Below are 20483 nucleotides of genomic sequence, written 5' to 3'. Positions count from 1 at the left end.
ATTTCTGTGCATTAATTTTGTACCCTGCAACTTTACCATATTCATTAATTAGCTCTAGCAGTTTTCTGATGGCAGTTTTAGGATTCTCTATGTATAGTATCATGTCATCCGCAAACAGTGACAGTTTTACTTCTTCTTTTCCAATTTGTATTCCTTTTATTTCTTTTTCTTCTCTGATTGCCGTGGCTAGGACTTCCAGAACTATGTTGAATATAGTGGTGAGAGTGGACATCCTTGTCTCGTTCCTGATCTTAGAGGAAATGCTTTCAGTTTTTCACCATTGAGAATGATGTTTGCTGTGGGTTTGTCATATATGGCCTTTATGATGTTGAGGTAGGTTCCCTCTATGCCCACTTTCTGGAGAGTTTTTATCATAAATAGGTGTTGAATTTTGTCAAAAGCTTTTTTGTGCATCTATTGAGATGATCATATGGTTTTATTCTTCAATTTGTTAATATGGTGTATCACATTGATTGATTTGCGTATATTGAAGAATCCTTGCATCCCTGGGATAAATCCCACTTGATCGTGGTGTATGATCCTTTTAATGTGTTGTTGGATTCTGTTTGCTAGTATTTTGTTGAGGATTTTTGCATCTATATTCATCAGTGATATTGGTCTGTAATTTTCTTTTTTTGTAGTGTCTTTGTCTGGTTTTGGTATCAGGGTGATGGTGGCCTCATAGAATGAGTTTGGGAGTGTTCCTTCCTCTGCAATTTTTTGGAAGAGTTTGAGAAGGATGGGTGTTAGCTCTTCTCTAAATGTTTGATAGAATTCACCTGTGAAGCCATCTGGTCCTGGACTTTTGTTTGTTGGAAGATTTTTAATCACAGTTTCAATTTCATTACTTGTGATTGGTCTGTTCATATTTTCTGTTTCTTCCTGGTTCAGTCTTGGAAGGTTATACCTTTCTAAGAATTTGTCCATTTCTTCCAGGTTGTCCATTTTATTGGCATAAAGTTGCTTGTCTCTTAGGATGCTTTGTCTTTCTGCGGTGTCTGTTGTAACTTCTCCTTTTTCATTTCTGATTTTATTGATTTGAGTCCTCTCCCTCTTTTTCTTGATGAGTCTGGCTAATGGCTTATCAATTTTGTTTATCTTCTCAAAGAACCAACTTTTAGTTTTATTGATCTTTGCTATTGTTTTCTTTGTTTCAATTTCATGTACTTCTGCTCTGATCTTTATGATTTCTTTCCTTCTGCTAACTTTGGGTTTTGTTTGTTCTTCTTTCTCTAGTTTCTTTAGGTGTAAGGTTAGATTGTTTACTTGAGATTTTTCTTGTTTCTTGAGGTAGGCTTGTATAGCTATAAACTTCCCTCTTAGAACTGCTTTTGCTGCATCCCATAGGTTTTGGGTTGTCGTGTTTTCATTGTCATTTGTCTCTAGGTATTTTTTTATTTCCTCTTTGATTTCTTCAGTGATCTCTTGGTTATTTAGTAACGTATTGTTTAGCCTCCATGTGTTTGTCTTTTTTACGTTTTTTTCCCTGTAATTCATTTCTAATCTCATAGCGTTGTGGTCAGAAAAGATGCTTGATATGATTTCAATGTTCTTAAATTTACTGAGGCTTGATTTGTGACCCAAGATGTGATCTATCCTGGAGAATGTTCCGTGCGCACTTGAGAAGAACGTGTAATCTGCTGTTTTTGGATGGAATGTCCTATATATATCAATTAAATCTATCTGGTCTATTGTGTCATTTAAAGCTTCTGTTTCCTTATTTATTTTCATTTTGGATGATATGTCCGTTGGTGTAAGTGAGGTGTTAAAGTCCCCCACTATTATTGTGTTACTGTCGATTTCCTCTTTTATAGCTATTAGCAGTTGCCTTATGTATTGAGGTGCACCTATGTTGGGTGCATATATATTTATAATTGTTATATCTTCTTCTTGGATTGATTCCTGGATCATTATGTAGTGTCCTTCCTTGTCTCTTGTAACATTCTTTATTTTAAAGTCTATTTTATCTGATATGAGTATAGCTATTCCAGCTTTCTTTTGATTTCCATTTGCATGGAATATCTTTTTCCATCCCCTCACTTTCAGTCTGTATGTGTCCCTAGGTCTAAAGTGGGTCTCTTGTAGACAGCATATATATGGGTCTTGTTTTTGTATCCATTCAGCCAGTCTATATGTCTTTTGGTTGGGGCATTTAATCCATTCACGTTTAAGGTAATTATCGATATGTATGTTCCTATGACCATTTTCTTAATTGTTTTGGGTTTGTTTTTGTAGGTCCTTTTCTTCTCTTGTGTTTCCCACTTAGAGGAGTTCCTTTAGCATTTGTTGTAGAGCTCGTTTGGTGGTGCTGAATTCTCTTAGATTTTGCTTGTCTGTAAAGCTTTTGATTTCTCCATCAAATCTAAATGAGATCCTTGCCGGGTAGAGTAATCTTGGTTGTAGGTTCTTCCCTTTCATCACTTTAAGTATATCATGCCACTCCCTTCTGGCTTGCAGAGTTTCTGCTGAGAAATCAGCTGTTAACCTTATGGGAGTTCCCTTGTATGTTATTTGTCGTTTTTCCCTTGCTGCTTTCAATAATTTTTCTTTGTCTTTAATTTTTGCCGCTTTTATTACTATGTGTCTCGGCGTGTTTCTCCTTGGGTTTATTCTGTATGGGACTCTCTGCGCTTCCTGGACTTGGGTGGCTATTTCCTTTCCCATGTTAGGGAAGTTTTTGACTATAATCTCTTCAAATATTTTCTCTGGTCCTTTCTCTCTCTCTTCTCCTTCTGGGACCCCTATAATGCGAATGTTGTTGCGTTTAATGTTGTCCCAGAGGTTTCTTAGGCTGTCTTCCTTTCTTTTCATTCTTTTTTCTTTAGTCTGTTCCGCAGCAGTGAATTCCACCATTCTGTCTTCCAGGTCACTTATCCGTTCTTCTGCCTCAGTTATTCTGCTATTGATTCCTTCTAGTGTAGTTTTCATTTCAGTTATTGTATTGGTCATCTCTGTTTGTTTGTTCTTTAATTCTTCTAGGTCTTTGTTAATCATTTCTTGCATCTTCTCAATCTTTGCCTCCATTCTTATTCCGAGGTCCTGGATCATCTTCACTATCATTATTCTGAATTCTTTTTCTGGAAGGTTGCCTATCTCCACTTCATTTAGTTGTTTTTTTTGGGGTTTTGTCTTGTTCCTTCATCTGGTACATAGCCCTCTGCCTTTTCATCTTCTCTATCTTTCTGTAACTGTGGTTTTTGGTCCACAGGCTGCAGGATTGTAGTTTTTCTTGCTTCTGCTGCCTGCCCTCTGGTGGTTGAGGCTATCTCAGAGGCTCGATGGGAGGCTCTGGTGGTGGGTAGAGCTGACTGTTGCTGTGGCGGTCAGAGCTCAGTAAAACCTTAATCCACTTGACTGTTGATGGGTGGGGCTGGGTTCCCTCCCTGTTGCTGTGGTGGTCAGAGCTCAGTAAAACCTTAATCCACTTGACTGTTGATGGGTGGGGCTGGGTTCCCTCCCTGTTGGTTGTTTTGCCTGAGGCAACCCAACACTGGAGCCTACCCGTCCTCTTTGGTGGGGTTAATGGCAGACTCTGGGAGGGCTCACGCCAAGGAGAACTTCCCCGAACTTCTGCTGCCAGTGTCCTTATCCCCACGGTGAAACAGAGCCACCACCCGCCTCTGCAGGAGACCCCCCAACACCAGCAGGTAGGTCTGGTTCAGTCTCCCCCAGGGTCATTGCTCCTTCCCCTGGGTCCCGATGCACACATTACTTTGTGTGTGTCCTCCAAGAGTGGGGTCTCTGTTTTCAATTGTCTGTTTTATATACATTCGTGTGTATATGTTAATCCCAACCTGCAAATTTATCCCTCCTTGCCCTCTATCCCCTTTGGTAACCATGAGTTTCTTTGCTTTTCTTGTTTTTTTTTGGCCATGCTGCGCGGCTTCTGGGATCTTAGTTCCGTGACCACGGATAGAACTCGGACCTTGGCAGTGAAAGCTCAGAGCCCTAACCACTGGACCCATGGGGAATTACCCATAAGTTTCTTTTCTAAATCTATGAGTCTGTTTCTGTTTTGTAAATTAGTTCATTTGTATCAATTTTTAGATTCCACATATAAGTGATATCATAAGATTTTTTTGATTCTTTGTCTGACTTACTGTGATCATCTCTAGGTCCTTCTTGTTGCTGCAAATAGCATTATTTTGTCCTTTTTTGTGGCTAATATTACATTGTATATATGTACCACATCTTCTTTATCCATTCATTTATCGATGGGCATTTTGGTTGCTTCCTTGTCTTGGTTATTGTATATACTGTTGCAGTGCACATAGGGGTGCATGAGCCATTTGGAACTATGGTTTTCTCTGGGTATTTGCCCAAAAGTGGGATTGCCGGATCATATGATTGCTCATTTTTCGTTTTTTGAGGAACTTCGCTGCTACTCTCCATACTGGCTGTACCCTTTTACATTCCCCCCAACAGTGTAGGAGGGTTCCCTTTTCTTCACGCCCTGTCCAGCATTTACTGTTTGTAGACTTTTTGAGGATGGCCATTCTGACTGGTGTGAGGTGATACCTCCTTGTAGTTTTGATTTGCATTTCTCTAATAATTAGCAATGCTGAGTATGTTTTTGTGTGCTTTTTTTTTTTTTTTTGAAACAGTGAGAGTAAAATGTACCTCTTAAAATTGGGTCTTGAAAGTCAGCCCTGTTTTGAATTCTGTTTTGATTACTTACTCCCAGACATTTCTCCAGGGCAGGTATCATTTATTTACAGCCCCGCAGGCCTTGTGAATATTAAGTATCCAGAAGCACTGGTTTTAGAGTTGTTGTTACTCTTAACTGCCACATGGTGGCAGGGTTATGCATGCCCAACTTTGGGTCTTAGGGCAACCAGAGCCTTAATTAAAGGAAGTCCTGTTCCTGGGTTGTAACTGAGAGTAGAATGTGCCAGAAGAAACACCCGAGGGCTTGTGTCTCCTTACTTCTTCCTTCTTACCCTTCACCCTCCAGACAAATCGCAACCCCTGTAAAACCACAATGCTGAGGGTATTGAGCGTACTTTGGTGGGGGACTCTATGGAAGGAGGATGGAGGTGGGAGCTCCACCACCAGGAGACACGCAGCCCAGGTGACTTTTCTTTTCCTTTTTTTTTTAATTTTTAAATTTTATTTATTTGTTTTTGGCCGTGTTGGGTCTTCGTTGCTGTGTGCAGGCTTCCTCTAGTTGCGGTGAGCGGGGGCTGTTCTTCATTGCAGTGCATGGGCTTCCCATTGCGGTGGCTTCCCTCGTGGTGGAGCACAGGCGCTAGGCGCATGGGCTTCAGTAGTTGCGGCACGCGGGCTCAGTAGTTGTGGCGCACGGGCTTAGTTGCTCCACGGCATGTGGGATCTTCCCAGACCAGGGATCGAACCCGTGTCCCCTGCACTGGCAGGCGGATTCTCAACCACTGTGCCACCAGGGAAGCCCCCAGGTGACTTTTCAAAGCTCTTCTAGCCCAGAGGGTCCACCATCCTTTGGGTGCACTATGTTTGGTTTAGCTGTAGGAGGACCCGCCTCGATCTGGAGATTTTGTCTCATCCAGAAGGGATCAGGCACTCCAGGTCCAAGAGGGCTCATCTGCTGGCACATCCTCCCCAGCTCGCTCAGGCCCACAACGGTCCTGCCTTTGGACCCAACCTGCTTAAGCTCCATGGATGTGACTCCAGCCTAGGTCCCTGAGGCCTGAGGGGAATAGAGTAGGGATTTCTTTCTCTCTTTCTTTCTTCCTTCCTTCTTTCCTTTTCTTTTCTTTCCTTTCCTTTTCTTTCTTTCTTCCTTTCTTTCTTTCAATTTTTCTTTTATTTTGGCATATAGTTGATTTACCATATTGTGTTTGTCTTAGGTGTACAGCAATGTCATTCTGTTACACATTTACATATATCTGCTCTTTTTCAGATTCTTTTTTTTTTTTTTTAATATTTATTTATTTGGCTGCGCCGGGTCTTAGTTGTGGCATGCAGTATCTAGTTCACTGACCAGGGATCGAACCCCGGCCCTCCTGTGTTTGGGGCATGGAGTCTTAACTTCTGGACCACCAGGAAAGTTCCTTTTTTCAGATTCTTTTCAGATATAGGGTCTGAGTAGAGTTCCCTGTGCTCTACAGTAGGTCCTTGTTGATTATCCATTTTCTATATATTAATGTGTAAATGTTAATCCCAGCCCCCTAATTTTTCCCACCCCTCTTCCCATACCGTGGCCCCCCCCCCCCCACCGCCCACCCAGTAATTGTGCCTTCCCTCTCTGGCGGACCTAGGCTGCTGCTGCTTTTTTTTGTTTTTGTTTTTGTTTTTTTGGCTACGTTGGGTCTTCGTTGCTATGCTCGGGCTTTCTCTAGTTGCAGCGAGAGGGAGCTACTCTTCGTTGAGGTGTGCAGGCTTTTCACTGTGGTGGCTTCTCTTGTTGCAGAGCACAGGCTCTGAGTGCATGGGCTTCAGTGGCGCGTGGGTTTAGTTGCTCCGCGGCATGTGGGATCTTCCTGGACCAGGGCTCAAACCTGTGTCCCCTGCATTGGCAGGAGGATTCTTAACCACTGCGCCACCAGGGAAGTCCGGACCTAGGCTTCTTAGGAGTACACCCTCATTTGCCACAGTCCAGCCTCTTCAAGCTGTCTCCACACAGCCAACCCTGGTCTGACCTCTGAAGCCTGATATTCAGCACCCCGCCCCCACCAGCAGAGGAGCGTCTCAGGCTCTGGTGCACAGGGTGGTGCACAGGGTGGAGGTGCCTACCTTATGTGCAGATTACTCTCCTTTTTGCCATTGCAAACAGGTTGCTGCACTGTCCTCTTAGGGTCTGGACCTTCCCCTTTGTCTAGGCTAATGTCCCTGTCAGTGATCAGGCTTCCCAGGGTGCTGGAATATTTTACCTTCACTGCTCCTTCCCTGGGGCACTAGATTCCTAGTGTCTAGATTCCTTCCCCACCCCGCCTTTTTTTTCCCTTTTTTAAGCCAGGTCTCACTGCTTCGGAATCTTAGTTCTTCGAAGAGGGATGGAACCCATGACCCCCCCCCCCCCCCCCCCCCCGCCCCCGCCCCCGCAGTGGAAACGTGGAGTCCTAACCACTGGACTGCAAGGAAATTCCCTTTTTTTTTTCCTTTTGTCCTTCCCGGTTACGTGGAGGTTTTCTTGCCCTTTTAGAAGTCTGAGGTGTTCCTCCGGCATTCAGTAGGTGTGTGTGAATCATTCCACTTGTAGGTGTATTTTTAATGTCTTTGTAGGAGAGGTTGAGCTCCCTGTCCTACTCCTCTGCCATCTTAATCCTGTCTTGAAAAGTGAGTTTTAGACAGTAGATACTGACCTCAATTAGCAAAACTAAAATTTAATATTTATTAAAACATAATTTTTTGTAGGTGTGAAAAAAATTTTTCTTTAAAATAACCCTCATATTTACCAAATATAGCCAAATTAATTGGGTACAAGTTAGTGGGCTACAGTTTTATAATCAAAGGGAGAGTGGGGGGGGGAGAAGACCACCTGCTTCCTCATTCTTGAGTAGACATCAATCTTTCATCATCAGCTCCTTCTCCACGTGGGGAATTTTCTTGTCATTACATGGTCAAAGCAGGACTGTCATGGTGCAATGGAAATGAGCAAAAAGGCAGTAATGTATAATAAAATATGAATTCATTTCAAGTTTTAGTATAACGTCAACCTTTCCTTATATTTTTGTTTTTAGTGCATGCAGAGGAGCGTGTCCTGGGAATCATTAATTTATGGAGCTCACTGGGCAGGATGTGGGTCACATTCCACCATTGTTGTGTTGTTTTGGAGCATGTCTCATGCTTCTGTTGCATGGGTTTGTGGTTAAGCAAACCTGCTTTCTTGAGTGATCATTAACTTACAGGGGTCTCCCATACTTTTTTCTTTACTTATAATCCCTTACTGGGATTAACTATTTAATTACTTGCTTTGTCCTTTTACTCTGTCCCTATCATTGACACTGGGTTATGGTGAAGGAAAGTGCAATGTTTATTGTAAGGCGCCAATAAAAGGAGAAGCCGTGGCTGGTGCTCAAAAACCCCGAACTCCCCGAAGGGTTTCTGTAAAGCACTTTTTTTTTTTTTTTTTGGCTGCACTGGGCCTTCGTTACCGCGCGCTGGCTTTCTCTAGTTGCGGCGAGCGGGGGCTTCTCATTGTGGTGGCTTCTCTTGTTGCAGAGCACGGGCTGTAGGGCGCGTGGCCTTCAGTAGTTGTGGCGCACGGGATTAGGTGCTCCGCAGCATGTGAGATCTTCCCTGACCAGGGCTCGAACCTGTATCCCCTGCATTGGCAGGTGGATTCTTAACCACTGCGCCACCAGGGAAGTCCCTGTAAAGCATTTTTAAAGGCGAGGTGAGGGAGAGGGGTCCCAGCGAATGTGATCAGCTCGTGCACAATTCTCTGATTGGTTGATGGTGAGGTAACAGGGCAGTGTCACGGTGTTAACATTATCAATCCTTAGGCGCCAGTAGGTCTAGGGTCTACGTGCTCACGGTCATCACATAGTTAACTTCTTCCATTTGGTGGTGGTTTTAGCACCTGTAAAACAACTCAGGAAATGTGCATCTGATACTGTTATCTAGGAACTTCAGAGATGAGCTACAACAGAGGATATGGTGGAGGGGTCTATCCCAGGAAGACCCCATAGGGTCCTGCTTGGTTACAAGGGGACGTTGAAGAAAGTAGCAATACTCCAGAAGGCCTAGTGCTGGGGGACGAGTTCACAGAGTGGTGTCAGTCCCAGACAGGAACCAAGGAAGCCTCAAGGGAGGGGCTTCTGGGTGAGTCTTGAGAAGGTAAAGAGGAGAGCACCATTTAGAGGCAATACACTGGGCGAGGGCCTGATATCTGGAGGGACCATGGCATGATGAAACAAATGAGGGAAGGCTGGGCTGCTTTGGTCAGCCAGGGTAGTGAGAGAGGAGTGAGCAGCATGTGCTGGACTTTGTCTGGCAGGCACAAGGGAGTATGTACGTAGTTCCTGGAAGCAGGGCCAGCCTGGTGACCAGAACCTGTCTGGGGCTCCTGCTGCAGCAGCTGCCCTTACACATAAGTGTTCCAGCCCTGCTGACCCTCACAGTCCCCTGTGTTCACCTGTTTTCAAGGGCTCATCAGGGGCAACTCAGCTTTCTGCACTTCCCAGGGTCAGGAGGAGCCTGTGTGTCCATCCACCCAGGGCTGAAGGCCTGGAGTGGACCAAGGGGGGGCTCAGGAGACAGTATGCTTGAGGCCTGGGGCACTCACCTACATCCACTAGGAGCTGGGCCTCTGCCCCCAGTGCTGATGGGTGACCTGATGAGCTTGTTGGCCCACCGAAGAGCCGTAGCTAGTCACTTGTCTAGTCATTGTCTTCACTTACCCAGAATAGGTGCTTCTCATCTCTTTTGCAACGGAGAAACTGAGCCTTTGAAGACTAGGCACCTGACCTGGTTACACCCCTGTTAAGATGTAGAGCTGGGATTTGAACCCCGGTTCTGTCAGACTTCCCTGACCCTTGCCCTGGCCCTTTTGGGGAGTAATCTGGGCTGGTGGTTGAGCTCCCCCAGGATGCGCCTGGATATGCCCCACTCCAGGCTGAGCCACAGGCCTAGGTGGGGCCTGTGCAGTCCCTTCCGCCTCTGCCCACCTCTAAGTCTCCTTCTTAAAGCAAGCTCTAGTCTCAGGGAGGATCTGCTCACCAAGCCTGCCAGGATATCCTAGGTTGGGCCTGGCGTGTGACTCTCCCCAGCAGATAGACTTCTTTCCCTTTCTCTTGCTTCCTGGCTCAGAGTCCCCGGCATCAGCCTCTGTGCCTCCCACTTCAGCCTTGAGAAGGGCAGCATTCTGTCTTGTGGGGTCACGAGGCCGGGTGAGGTAACCAAAGCCATCACTCATCAATGAAGGCAGACCATGTGCCCCATGCCACCCTCCCCAGGTGCCCGGAGCAGTACGCAAGCTGACTCAGGTTCCAGTGAGGATGAGGCAGCCAGCGAGGCCCGCAGCAGCACCAGTGAATGTCCCAGCCTTCTTAGCACCGCAGCAGAGGAAAGCTTTGGTGAGAGTGGGTGGGACTATGGCAGGGACTCAGTGGGGCTCCGTGGGCTAGGGCAAGAAGCGGGGATGACGAGCTGGCCTTGCAGGGGGGGATGCCGTGGATGAGCAGGGCCAGCAGGAAGACCTTGAGGAGAAGTTGAAGGAATATGTGGACTGCCTCACAGACAAGAGGTACCCCTGACTTCCAACCAATCCCTTCCCCTGTGTCCCTGCTTAGCCCATGCCAAATGTGACCCAGGTAGGATTGGCCCACCAAACCCCTTTCTTCCTCCCCCAGTGCCAAGACCCGGCAGGGTGCTCTCGAGAGCCTGCGTCTGGCCCTAGCAGCGCACCTACTCTCCGACTTCTTGCTGGAGCGCCACCTCACAGTGGCTGATGCCTTGGAAAAGTGCCTCAAGAAAGGTTGGGCCTGGGGGCGCACAGGGGGCCTGAACTGGCTGGGTACTGGCCCTTGCTGCATTGACTGACTGGAAGGCATCCCTGCAGGGAAGGGCGAGGAACAGGCCCTTGCCGCTGCTGTGCTAGGCCTGCTGTGCGTTCAGCTGGGCCCTGGACCCAAGGGTGAGGAGTTATTCCACAGCCTGCAGCCCCTGCTGGTCTCTGTGCTCAGTGACAGCACAGCTAGCCCTGCTGTCCGGCTCCACGTGAGTGTTCCTTGCCCTGTGACACCCTTCCTTCACCTAATCCCTAAGCAGAGACACGGGTTCCACCTGCCTCCAGGCTCCCCTGCTCCGAGGGTGAGCCCCGTGGCTGGGAACCCAGGCTCACCCTCTGACCACGGCCTGGCTTTGCCCTCCTCCCAGCAGTGCGCTTCTGCTCTTGGCCTGGGCTGCTACGTGGCTGCCACCGATGTCCAGGTAAGTGGCCTTCAGGCACAGGCAGTAGAGCACGTAGGCCCTAGCTCTGCCCCTGAGCCACTCCCCTGCCTCCTTATGCCTCTAGGACCTGGTCTCCTGCCTCACCTGCTTGGAAGGCGTTTTCAGCCGGTCCTGTGGTGTGGGTGGCTCCACAGCCCCTGTGGTCCCTGTCAGCCTGCAGGGCTTGCTCTGTGCTGCCCTGCAGGCCTGGGCCTTGCTACTCACCATCTGCCCCAGCGCCCATATCAGCCGCATCCTGGACAGGTAGGGATGACTGCCCACTGGGAGTGGGAGGGGAAGGGTGAAGAGGCCGCCAGCCCACACACATGGCTCAGCCTGCCACTTCCCCCAGGCAGCTGCCCCGGCTGCCCCAGCTCTTGTCCAGTGAAAGTGTGAACCTGCGGATGGCTGCCGGCGAGACCATCGCATTGCTCTTTGAGCTCACCCGGGACCTTGAGGTGTGAGAGATGGCGGGGGGGCGCAGGGGAGGGTGCCTGCTGACACCACCTGCCCATCTCAGCCTGGGTGCAGGGATGCCACAGAAAACAAGGTAGCCTTAGGTCATTATGGAGGGGAAGTAGCCCCAACACAGACTCAGAAGCCAAGTGCTCTGATGGGGCCCCTTAGCGGAGGTGTCTGGTGCAGGCAGGGGCCAAGAAGGGATGCAGAGGAGGGTCAGGCAGAGAAGAAAATGACTTTCTTGGTGAAAGGATTTGGGCGACCCCACTGTGTTAAAAGCCAACAGAGCTCAGGCTTCTGCTCCCACGTCCTCCATCGCTCCCACTGCAGGAGGACTTTGTTTACGAGGACATGGAGGCCCTCTGCAGCACGCTGCGCACTCTGGCCACTGACAGCAACAAGTATCGGGCCAAGGCTGATCGCCGGCGCCAACGCTCTACCTTCCGGTCCGTGCTGCACTTTGTCGAGGTACGTGTGACAAGGGATGCATCCTAGCGAGGGTGCACCCCCAGGCATAGCCGCCAAGCCCAGTCACAGCCCCTCTACCCTGCAGGGCGGCGAGTGTGAGGAGGAGACAGTCCGCTTCGGGCTCGAGGTGCTCTATGTGGACAGCTGGGCTCGGCGCCGGGTCTACGCTGCCTTCAAGGACGCGCTGGGTTCCGGCATGCACCACCACCTCCAGGTGGGGAGGCGGATGGCAAAGGGGTACCCCGCTTGGCTGTTTCAGACTGGCCTGAGCTCACTGCCTTCTTTGCCCCCAGAACAACGAGCTACTCCGTGACATCTTTGGTCTGGGCCCTGTGCTGGTGCTGGATGCCACTGCCCTGAAGGCCTGCAAGATCTCACGTTTTGAGAAGGTTTGCACCTTTGTCTTCCCTCCATTCCTGTGGCCTGGAGCTCTGCAGGGGCTGGAGGAGAAGCCCTGGGCTGCCTCCTCCCAGCTCACTAGACCCTCACTCTTTGTCCCACCCCAGCACCTGTACAACGCTGCTGCCTTCAAAGCCAGGACCAAGGCGCGCAGCCGTGTGCGGGACAAGCGGGCAGACATCCTGTGAGGCAGGATCAGCCGAAGAGGAGACTGTCCACATCCTTGCCCATATTTTTAACAGAGGACAGACAGTGCAACACCTGGTCCCTGCCAGGCATTGTCGCTTTATTTTTTTAATGACAAAACCAAAAACAGACATGGGGGTGGGTGGCTGGAGGCCAGGCCACTTGGGACCTTCGTGCTTTGCCCCTGCGCCAGCCCTGTGGCCACTTCCTGCCCTGTCTCAGGGCTGTGGGGCAGGCAGAAGAGGGCTGTCCCTTTCTCAGGCCTTGCTCCCCTGGGATGACCCACTTTTGGGGCGGGGGTGGTGATAGTATCTGGACAACTGCCACTACAACATGTGGGGAGGTGAGGCTACCTGGAGTGGATTTATATGCTGAGTTTTAAAGATTTTAGAGATAATTAATTAAACAATGTGCAGCCTTCTGTGGCCCTGGCTTCTGGGTGTTTCTGCCTGCCCTCCCTATCCACCAACCCAGGCTTGGGCCCAGCTGGGCCTCCCTATCTCCATCTCACCTTTGCCCTCCAAAATAATCTCTCCCCAGGGGCCCTCCTCCCCCTACTCAGAGCCCAGCCTGTCTTTTGAGAGCTGAGGCTGGACCCCCCACTGGGAGGCCTGGCAGAGTTTGGGTGACCAGGGTGGGCAGCTATTTTTAGACTTCTGAACCTGCTATCTGGAGAAGGCAAGAAAGGCAGGCAGCTGCGGGGTCAGATCAGGCTCTTATATGAAAACCTCACCAAGGAAGTAATGTGGAGCAGTAGTGGGAGAGGGGAAAGCTACCAATGGCCACTTTATTCCCCCCTACACATACCCCCAGGCCCCAGGTCCAAGTGGCATCTCAACTGGGTGCTCGGGCCTCAGTCGAGTTGAGCCTCCGCAGCTGGCTGAGGCTGGCGAGCCGGAGTTTGAGCAGCATTTCCTCCTGCGTTCGCAGTGTGTGCACCAGCACGCGTAGGGATTCGCTCTGCAGCACTAAGACAGGTGGGCGGTAATGGGGGATTATCAGACCACATGCCACACCACAACACCCGACCCTCCCAGCCCTTCACTGCCTCGGTCTCTCCATTCCACTGGCTTCCTGCGCCCTCCTTACCACTCAGGTAGACGGCCAGGACGGCCAGTGCCAGGCAGGTGAGCACCAGCAGCGCCAGCAGCAGCAGGAAGCTGCCGCGGCTGTGCGCGGGGCTGCAGCCGGTCTGGGCGCACATCGATGGAGGCAGGATGCCCAGCAGCTCACCCCATGGCTGCGCCTCCTCGGCCAGGTAGGGCCACAGTGAACCTGCAGGGCAAACGGGATCAGGAGGGCGGCAGGTGCGCCTGCTTTCCTCCCTTCTCCCAGTCCATGGGTCCCACTCCCCTGCACCCTCTCACCTCCACTGTGCAGATCGCTGATGGACTCCACCCGGTGTAGGCGAACCTCCTGCACATGATTAGGAGCCAGTGGTGCCCTGCTCCTTGTTGGTGCCACGGTGTCTGCAGGGGCAGCGTGGGGCTGATTCAGCCAGCGGGTCATGCCCTCCCTTCTAGATGGTGTCCAGCGGCAGCAGGGGCTCAGAAGAGGTAGAAGGGGCATTTGGCTCCTGATCCCCTAAAACCAACTCAGGAGTGACCCGTGATTTGGAACCAAGACAACGTGAAAACTGCGTACGCCTGTTTCACCCACAATAGCAGGAGGTGCTGCTTGACTTACATTTGTTTCCTTCCAAGCACCTCAGGGACTTTCAGGCATTCCCCTCTGCTTGCTCGTTTCTAGAGAATTTATCAGGCTTGGAGAACTCAACCCACAGCCCATGAAGTTCATTCCTGCTTCTGCTATCAGTTTTCCCTGCAGACCCTGTGCCTGGGGCCTTCTCCCGGTACCCAGCAGAAGCAGCCCTATTCTGGCCAGCTTTTTGCCTTTTGCTCCTGGCCTCAGCTCTGCCTCCTTTTACATACTAAGTGTGATTCTGCTGTGAACCCTGCTGTTCTCACTCATCATGAGAGGAGACCCACCTTTGTTAGCAAACTGTTCCACTTGCCTTTGAGGTCTCCCCTCAGGCATCTCTTCGAGGCTGCCTGGGCATTTAGGTTGTTTCCAATCCCCTTCCTAAATTAAAAACCCCTAGAAAAGGACATGCATCACTGAGTATTAAGGCTTTCCCCCAGTTTCCCAATAGTTATTAAGGATGGATTCCCAGAAGCAGAATTACTAGGTCAAACAGCAGGGACTTTTTCTTTTAAGCTGTCATCACATTGTCCTCTGGAATAGTTGTCCACAGCCTCCAAAAGAGTAAAATGTCGCCACCAATAGGCATCTCCATAGAAAAAAATTTTATATACATAAGTGTGCACATATATATTTGCTAAGTTGGGAGATGAGAAAAGGCCTTTCTTGACCAGTTTTGTTGGGGGGTCTTTGCTTGGAGAGCCTGACCAATATCTGTGTGGCTTCCTAGTTCACAGCCTCTGCCCATTTAGTCACTGGGGCTGTGTACCGTTCTTGTGATTTTAATTACTTATTTTTGGACCCAGTGAAGTATTTATTTTGTGATCTCTAAAAATTATATTTTCTTCTGGTGGTGCTTCCCCCCTCCCCTTGAAGTCTTGGCCCCTTTGGGACTTCCCTGGTGGCAGTGGCTAAGACTCTGAGCTTCCAATGCAGGGGGCCTGGGTTCGATCCCTGGTCAGGGAACTATATCCCACATGCTGCAACTAAGGCCCGATGCAGCCAAATTAAAAAACAAAATTCTTGGCCCCTTAAGATCTCCAGATGCCTAGCTGGAAGCTAGATAACAAATTCAGGGGCATTGGCAGGATACCTCCTGATAGAAGCAAGGGTGATTGGACTCTCTGGGTCTAACACTTTCAGAATAGTACCGTAACCTTCATGATTTGCTTGAAACTGACCTTTGACATGCTCAAAAATGTGTAAAACAAAAACCAGTGCTGTCTGTCCGTTAGGTCTGGGTGGTGGTGGATTGGGGTTCGTATTAAATTCTGTGCACTTGGCTGTGTTTTTCCCACACTTTTAAATTGATCTTGGGTTCTTTCTGTTACCAGGAAGAACACATAGTAAATGTCATCCTTAAGACCTCAAAAGGGGACTTCCCTGGTGGCTCAGTGGTTAAGAATCCGCTTGCCAATGCAGGGGACACGAGTTCGAGTCCTAGTCCAGGAAGATCCCACATGCCGCGGAGCAGCTAAGCCCGTGCGCCACAACTACTGAGCCTGCGCTCTAGAGCCTGTGAGCCACAACTACTGAAGTCCGGGCACTTGGAGCCCGTGCTCTGCAACAAGAGAAGCCACCGCAATGAGAAGCCCGCGCTCCGCAATGAAGAGTAGCCCCCGCTCGCCGCAACTAGAGAAGAGCCCGCGCGCAGCAACGAAGACCCAACTCAGCCAAAAATAAATATTAAAAAAAAAAAAAAAGACCTCAAAAGGAAGCAAACACTCCCACACCCAGGGCCAGGCCCCTCCCATTCAGTATAAAATGTCGAAAATGTGATGGGGGGAGTTGACCAGTTGGGCCAAGCTGGAGCCTTGGTGCAGCTGGTCCTGCATCCTGGCCAGCACTGTACCTGAAGCTTCCCAGGTCCCTGCTCTGGCCCCTCTGAGCTTCCATACTTCTTGCATGCAGTGAGTCAATTAGGAAAGTGGCCGCCAAGGTCTTTAACTAGAAGTCAGTCTGGCCAGGCCAAGGGACCCCAACCTTTAGCCAGTTGGGGCCACACAGGCCCACACTGGAGGCCAGAAGCCTATCCACTCCCAGTCCCTGGGTCATGTGCCCAAATGCTTTGCAAAACCACTGCCGGCCCCCAATCCCAGTGCCCTCCCTTAAGGAAGAGCTTAACTGGCCAGCCTGCCCAGCCCACACCCACTTGGGCACAACCTGTAGTTGACCCTCCCCTGCCCCCAACCCCTCCCTGCTGTCCTCAGCAGGGGTTACAGGTATGAGGTGAGGAGGCGTTCGGGGCATGGTAGGCCCTTCCTTCACGCATAGGGGGCCAGTCCCTTTACTCGAGCTAGGACACGGTGACTGATGACTAGTCAAGGAAGTGAGGTCAGTAGGAAAGGGGCCAGGTTTCTCCGTGGTCCACAGGGTCACAGCATTGGGGCCTTACCCTCCCTCACAGTCATTTCCTACCTTCTTGGGCCTCCTCTGGCATGGTGGGTGTTGGGCAGGCAGGGGGTCGATGGGAGTGCCTAGTACCAGGACCAGATAGAGGCAGCAGTGGCTCCGCTGAGAGCCTGGGGAAGGCCTGGCTGCCTCCCAACCTGGGCTGAAAATAGGCGTGAGCTCAGCACACTGGGCTATATTTAGAGGGGGCACCTCCCAGCCATGGGAAGGAGCAGAGTGACCCACATGGACCAGCCTAGACGAGCTACCTGGTGATGGAGCCCAGGCAAGAGCACACCTCCAGTAGTGCATGTACCCTGGGAACCCTGCTACTCATGTCTGCAGGGCCTTGGTGTCTTCATCCAGACAAGCCTCCTCAGGCTCACCTCCAGTGATGTCCCACATGGCAAGACCATGCAAGGGAGCCCTGTGCATCTCCACCCCTCCACCCCCTGAAGACCCCTACCCACAGCGGGTTCATCTAGCAAATGTGGGACAAGCACCCACCACTGATCTGCTGGCATCACGGATTAGGAGTGATGAACAACTGGAGCCCAGTGCCCTGAGGGCTCTGAGAGCCCCCACAGGGGACAGAGACACCCCCAATACCTGCAGGTACCCATGCTGGTCAGTGGAGGAACATAGGTTGAAGGTTGATACTTCTATTACTAAGTTTACAACTTTGGGTAAAGGAATGCTCCCTTTCAGACCTCAGTTTTCTCATCTGTAAAGCAGGAATAACAATGGTTCCTACCTGGCACAGTGCACATGAGAATGGAAATATAAGCACATGTCTGAAGCACTTAGCCCAATGCAAAGTTTTGATCCTCCTTCCTCTCTCCATAAGGGAACAGAGGTCACACAAGTTCATGTGAGGATGCATGGCACCACCTGCCCTTAAAGAGAGGGAGTGGTCCAGCTTAGGACCCACCCTCTGCTGTTGGACCCCTGTGCCCCTCCTTCCCAAATGGGACAAAGCAAGACAATAGGAGCTACTTCTTAAACATCTGAAATCCATCACTCTGCTGTATCCTTCTTGATATTCCTCAAACGCAAGCTTGTTCCCACCTCAGGGCCTTTGCACTGGCTGTTCCCACCTGGAATGCTCTTCCCTAGATGTTCCCATGGCTGGCTCCCTGTCATTTAGCTCAAATGTCACCCCCTCAGTGAGGCCTTCTGCTCACGTTCTTTTCTACATCACCCAATTTTATTTTTTTCATAGCATTTAGCCCAGAAATTATATCATCCAGAATATACAGTTGACCCTTGAATAACTAGGGGTTAGGGATCCCAACCCTCTGTGCAATGGAAAATCCACATATAACTTTACAGTTCACCCACCCTCTGTAACCATGGTTCCGCATCTGCAGATTCAACAAACCAGGGATCCTGTAGTACTGTAGTACTATTTATTGAAAAAAATCACATGTAAGTGGATCCTATACAGCTCAAGCTGGTGTTATTCAAGGGTTAACTGTACTATGCATGTCAGTATCCCCAAAGGCCCTACAGAATCCACTCAGTCACATGGAAACCACCTTTAATCCTCACCACAGCATCCTTAAAATAAATAGGTTTTGAGACTTCCAGGAAGGTGTCCAAGGCCACACAGCAAGAACTAGTGAGACAGGGTGGGACCTGGCACCTTTTGCTGCAGTGCTTACACCTGGACAAACAACTCCTGGAGCAACAGAATACAAGAAACTATAAGGGACTAAAAATAACTACGCACCTGCAACTGGGGCAAATTATGAACAAGATACAAAAAGACCAAAAACCCAACTGCCACTTCTGAAGTGTTGGGAGCAAAAGGAGTGCACTTCTCACGATTCCTGCCCACGACACCACCAAGAGAGTGGGCAGACCACCTAAGCCACCCCTACCGCCTGAACCATGGATCTGACCCTACCCTCACCCCATTTAAAGGACCAACTCACCCCCCACCCCCGCTTCAGGGAGCAAGCAAGGCAACCTGTTGTTTGTTTCTGCTCCCTTGTGCTGCAGCATGAGTCCCAGTAAAGCCTTGCCTGAATTTCTTGTCTGCCCTCTTATCAATTTCTGTTCACTGAAGAGTCCAAGAATCTGGGTCGGTAACGTACTTGGTGGCAACTCCACCAGACACCTATGGGGACTTCTGCCCCCTCCCTGGGAGAGAATCCAGGCACCTCTGGAACCAACAAACGCAGTTTCCCCGTAGGTGACAAGCTGCCGCCTGAACCTCGTTTCAGCATAATCACGTTTGGTAAGTCTGCCTTCCTGGCCCCTGAGAGTCTCAGTACCATCATTCAGGCAACGCTTTCCCCCTCCCCTTTGTTCTTTTTCCCTCATGGTTTTCCCTTTCCCTCTCCTGATAGCTCTCTACTTCCCCTTTCTCTGTCCTCTTGTTCCAAGAGAGTGGACATCGGGCAGCTACAGCAGCACTCCTCTCAGCTTGTGAGACCATGCTCCCTCTGGCCAACAACGACTCACCTTGATGGATGACAAACAGAGGTGGGAGAGGCTCGCCTCAAGCAGTGCAGATCTTGGTCCAGCAGGCTCTCCCGGACAGGAGATTTCTGAGAGTGATAGAGGTTCAACCCTCATATCCTGTAGTTTTTGCAAGTCCAATCATCACAATATCCTCACCTTTATTTTCCTGCCACCAAGAGAAGTCCCATCAGGAACGGGCCAAGGCAGATTTCTATAAAAACCTGTGGGTGCAAATCCTACCTGTGGGTTAGAGTCCTACATATGATGTACAAAGTGTACGCATGCATAGAAGTCCCACCTGTGGATCAGAATCCCACAGAGACGTACAAATGGTTGTTTCCCAGGATTAATCACCCCAGTGGGCAGTGGACAGGGTGCTGCCTCCTTCACTGGCCCTTTCTGAAGGTGCGCAGACTGGTGCCTACATAGACACCTGCTGGGGGCAGGTTGAAACGGCAATCTCTCTCTTTCTGTCTTTTCTATCCCTCCTCCCTTTACCTCTCCCTTGATTCTTACACCTACACTCCTGTTCCTTTCATCCTGGGGACTCCTTCTTTGTGTCACGAACTCTGGGGAGGAAATTCTGTGACCCCCTTGGTTGTAACGCTAGGCCTCAGCTCCATCTGGCCCCCGGGATCTCCAGTTGTTAGCCCCAAATTTATATGTAAACATGAAAAACACCCAGGGAATCCTCAAAGACTATCCTCGGGGTTGCATTCTTAAAAAGTGGGGACAATTTAAATTAGGCGGTTTAAAAAGGAATAAGCTCCTTTTCTCTTTCAACACAGCCTGGCCCCAATATGCCTTGGGCGACCAGGCGAAGTGGCCACAGAATGAATCCCTTAACTTTAACACCATTTTACAACTGGACCTGTTTTGTAAACAGTCCCTAAAATGGGAGAAGTCCCATAAGCACAGGCCATTATAAAACTCTGTCAAAACTCTGCTCTGAGGGATTCCTGTCGTATGTGTTTAGCCTCTATTTCTGTGTCTCTCCCAGAAGGTTTGGAGCCAGACCCCTCTTTCAACCACCACTAGCCGTCAGCACACCGAGCCATCTTTTCGGTCTCCCATTTCTTCCCCTTCCCTGTCTTCAGGCCCGGACCCCCACCTTACCCCGTCAAATCAGAAACCCCCAAATCAGAACCCAGGTGCTTTCCCCAGTGGGGCTCCAATCAGGCTCAAAGGTAGCCCCCACTTTTGCCCCACCAGGCTTTTACGACATCTGGGAAGTAACTGATGAGAATGGAGAATTGCTAGAGTGCAGCATGTCCCCTTCTCACTGCCGGACCTAGAAATCTGTAAGGAGCAATCTGGCAGGTTCTCAGAGAACCCTGAAAAGCTTAGGGACAAATTTATCAGGCTGGGATTAACATTCTCCCTGACCTGGTAGGATATCATAGTTATTCTGGCCCACTGCTGTACCCTGAATGACATGGAGCGTATACTGAAAAAGGACAAAAAACACACAGATGGCCTTCTGACCACCAATCCGCACCACCAAATTTATCAAGTGAGTGGTAACACAATCCAAGATCATGAGCCACACTGGGACTATG

General features: G+C 49.8%; 2 protein-coding genes across 8 annotated transcripts in view; one reads left to right on the top strand and one right to left on the bottom strand.

The window, feature by feature from the left end:
• Window positions 1-12784, top strand: part of IFRD2 (interferon related developmental regulator 2) — a 30731-nt gene extending 17947 nt beyond the window's left edge. Inside the window, exons 2-12 of one of the 5 annotated variants that reach the window (XM_036869372.1) lie at window positions 9876-9995; window positions 10081-10165; window positions 10272-10396; window positions 10481-10638; window positions 10801-10851; window positions 10937-11115; window positions 11204-11309; window positions 11641-11778; window positions 11864-11992; window positions 12072-12167; window positions 12285-12784. In XM_036869372.1, the coding sequence (XP_036725267.1) occupies window positions 9876-9995; window positions 10081-10165; window positions 10272-10396; window positions 10481-10638; window positions 10801-10851; window positions 10937-11115; window positions 11204-11309; window positions 11641-11778; window positions 11864-11992; window positions 12072-12167; window positions 12285-12365 (1268 nt within the window). In that variant the 3' untranslated portion in view covers window positions 12366-12784. Of the gene's footprint in view, window positions 1-9875; window positions 9996-10080; window positions 10166-10271; window positions 10397-10480; window positions 10639-10797; window positions 10852-10936; window positions 11116-11203; window positions 11310-11589; window positions 11779-11863; window positions 11993-12071; window positions 12168-12284 lie in introns of all 5 variants that reach the window. The other 4 variants (XM_036869370.1, XM_036869371.1, XM_036869369.1 and 1 more) reach the window with 4 other exon arrangements.
• Window positions 12445-19601, bottom strand: LSMEM2 (leucine rich single-pass membrane protein 2). 3 transcript variants are annotated; one of them, XM_036869377.1, is made up of 4 exons: window positions 16483-19601; window positions 13731-13832; window positions 13453-13638; window positions 12445-13331 (listed from the first exon to the last, which is right to left on the bottom strand). In XM_036869377.1, exons 1-4 carry the CDS (start codon window positions 16502-16504, stop codon window positions 13198-13200), a joined length of 444 nt encoding a protein of 147 aa, XP_036725272.1. In that variant the 5' UTR covers window positions 16505-19601; the 3' UTR covers window positions 12445-13197. The 3 variants fall into 3 exon arrangements, with proteins under 3 accessions (XP_036725272.1, XP_036725271.1, XP_036725269.1); XM_036869376.1 differs by having other exon boundaries at window positions 13731-13957; window positions 16483-19600; XM_036869374.1 differs by having other exon boundaries at window positions 13731-13947; window positions 16483-19599.
• Between the last annotated feature and the right edge of the window lie 882 nt (window positions 19602-20483).

The sequence above is a fragment of the Balaenoptera musculus genome, chromosome 11, assembly GCF_009873245.2.
Source record: "Balaenoptera musculus isolate JJ_BM4_2016_0621 chromosome 11, mBalMus1.pri.v3, whole genome shotgun sequence".
NCBI lineage: Eukaryota > Metazoa > Chordata > Mammalia > Artiodactyla > Balaenopteridae > Balaenoptera > Balaenoptera musculus.
Note: the sequence above shows the minus strand (reverse complement) of the source record. Positions and strands in the feature narration are given on the sequence as shown.

Coding starts and splice junctions, on each gene's coding strand:
- LSMEM2 (XM_036869374.1), bottom strand. CDS start 16,767: ATGCACTACTGGAGGTGTGCTCTTGCCTGGGCTCCATCACCAGGTAGC. Junction 13,948..16,482: donor GCCAGAGGAGGCCCAAGAAG/GTAGGAAATGAC, acceptor AGTTGGTTTTAG/GGGATCAGGAGCCAAATGCC. Junction 13,639..13,730: donor CAGCGATCTGCACAGTGGAG/GTGAGAGGGTGC, acceptor TTTGCCCTGCAG/GTTCACTGTGGCCCTACCTG.